General features: G+C 35.1%; 1 protein-coding gene across 1 annotated transcript in view; it reads right to left on the reverse strand.

The window, feature by feature from the left end:
- Positions 1–383, reverse strand: part of LOC106876262 (leucine-rich repeat and immunoglobulin-like domain-containing nogo receptor-interacting protein 3) — a 15,757-nt gene extending 15,374 nt beyond the window's left edge. Inside the window, exon 1 of the mRNA XM_014924752.1 lies at positions 181–383. Coding sequence (XP_014780238.1) covers positions 181–380 — 200 coding nt within the window. The 5' untranslated portion in view covers positions 381–383. The remainder of the gene's footprint in view (positions 1–180) is intronic.
- Between the last annotated feature and the right edge of the window lie 897 nt (positions 384–1,280).

Below are 1,280 nucleotides of genomic sequence, written 5' to 3' on the forward strand. Positions count from 1 at the left end.
TATATATATATATATATATATATATATATATGAATGTATGTATGTATGCATGTATGTATATGTATATATTTTGTGTTTAAAGCTATAACATCAACAATATAAGCGTTTAGCTGAGAACATAATCAATAAGAATTTAAAACATTGGATGTGGAAAATACGTAGAAAGCGTCAAATACTTACAAATTTTCAACAGTTGGCGGAATCGGTTGGGGTACTGATGTTAATTGACGAGAACCACAATCTACATTTCCATTTGACTTGCAAGAACACTTTGTGCATATATCTGCACCAGCATGAACCTCCAAAACCAATATCGTATACAGTATCAGCACGAAAGTTTGCTTATATGATAGTATGTGGCGGAACATATATTCAGGCATAGATTAATCTGTAAGAGAAGAAAATAGAAAATATCAGAGACTTCAATGTTATTGTCCTCACGCTGCAGATTCTTTTAAAGAATTGAAGTTCACCCCTGTTCATTCTGACGAATATATCTTTATTTTCATTATTTAATATTTAAAGATACAAAACTAAATTTCGATAAAGTAGTATGGAGCATTTTATTATAGATTATAGCATTAATGGGAGATAATATCAAATAAACCTGAACACCAAAAACCCTCACCTACAAACACAAACACACATACATACAGAGATAAACACAACTTTACACATTCACAAGCAGTAATCATACTTGGCGGATCTACTATAAAATTAATGAATCGTAAGTTTTGTGTACTGTAAAAATGTGTTGCCCCTAAACCCAGTTGGGCCGCTAAATCCGATGGGTCCCCACAAGCAACTGTATTGTAACGAATGATTTCTTTTTTATACACCCCGGGTTGGGAAGCGTTCTTACAAATTCTTCATCAAATATGCTTTGATGATTTCATTTTACTAACTTTTTTCTACAAAACGAGAACAAAGAATGAAGATAGATTTCCATGAAAATAATCTTCCTTCACCTTCCAACAGAGATTTTCATAGGAAAGACCTTACTGCAACTGACCATCTCACACTCAGTGCCATCACCCTCATCTCCCTCCATTACTACTTCTACTACTACTACTGCTGCTGCTGCTGCTTCTGCTGCTTCTGCTGCTTCTGCTGCTTCTGCTGCTGCTGCTACTGCTGCTTCTGCTGCTGCTGTTGTTGTTGTTATTGTGACAGTGAACTGGAGGAATCATTATTACACCGAACGAAATGTTTAATCGCATTTCTTCCGACTTTGTACGTTCCGAATTCAAATAACACCAAGATCGACTTTGCCTTTCATT

The sequence above is a fragment of the Octopus bimaculoides genome, chromosome 30, assembly GCF_001194135.2.
Source record: "Octopus bimaculoides isolate UCB-OBI-ISO-001 chromosome 30, ASM119413v2, whole genome shotgun sequence".
NCBI classification, from domain to species: Eukaryota; Metazoa; Mollusca; class Cephalopoda; order Octopoda; family Octopodidae; genus Octopus; species Octopus bimaculoides.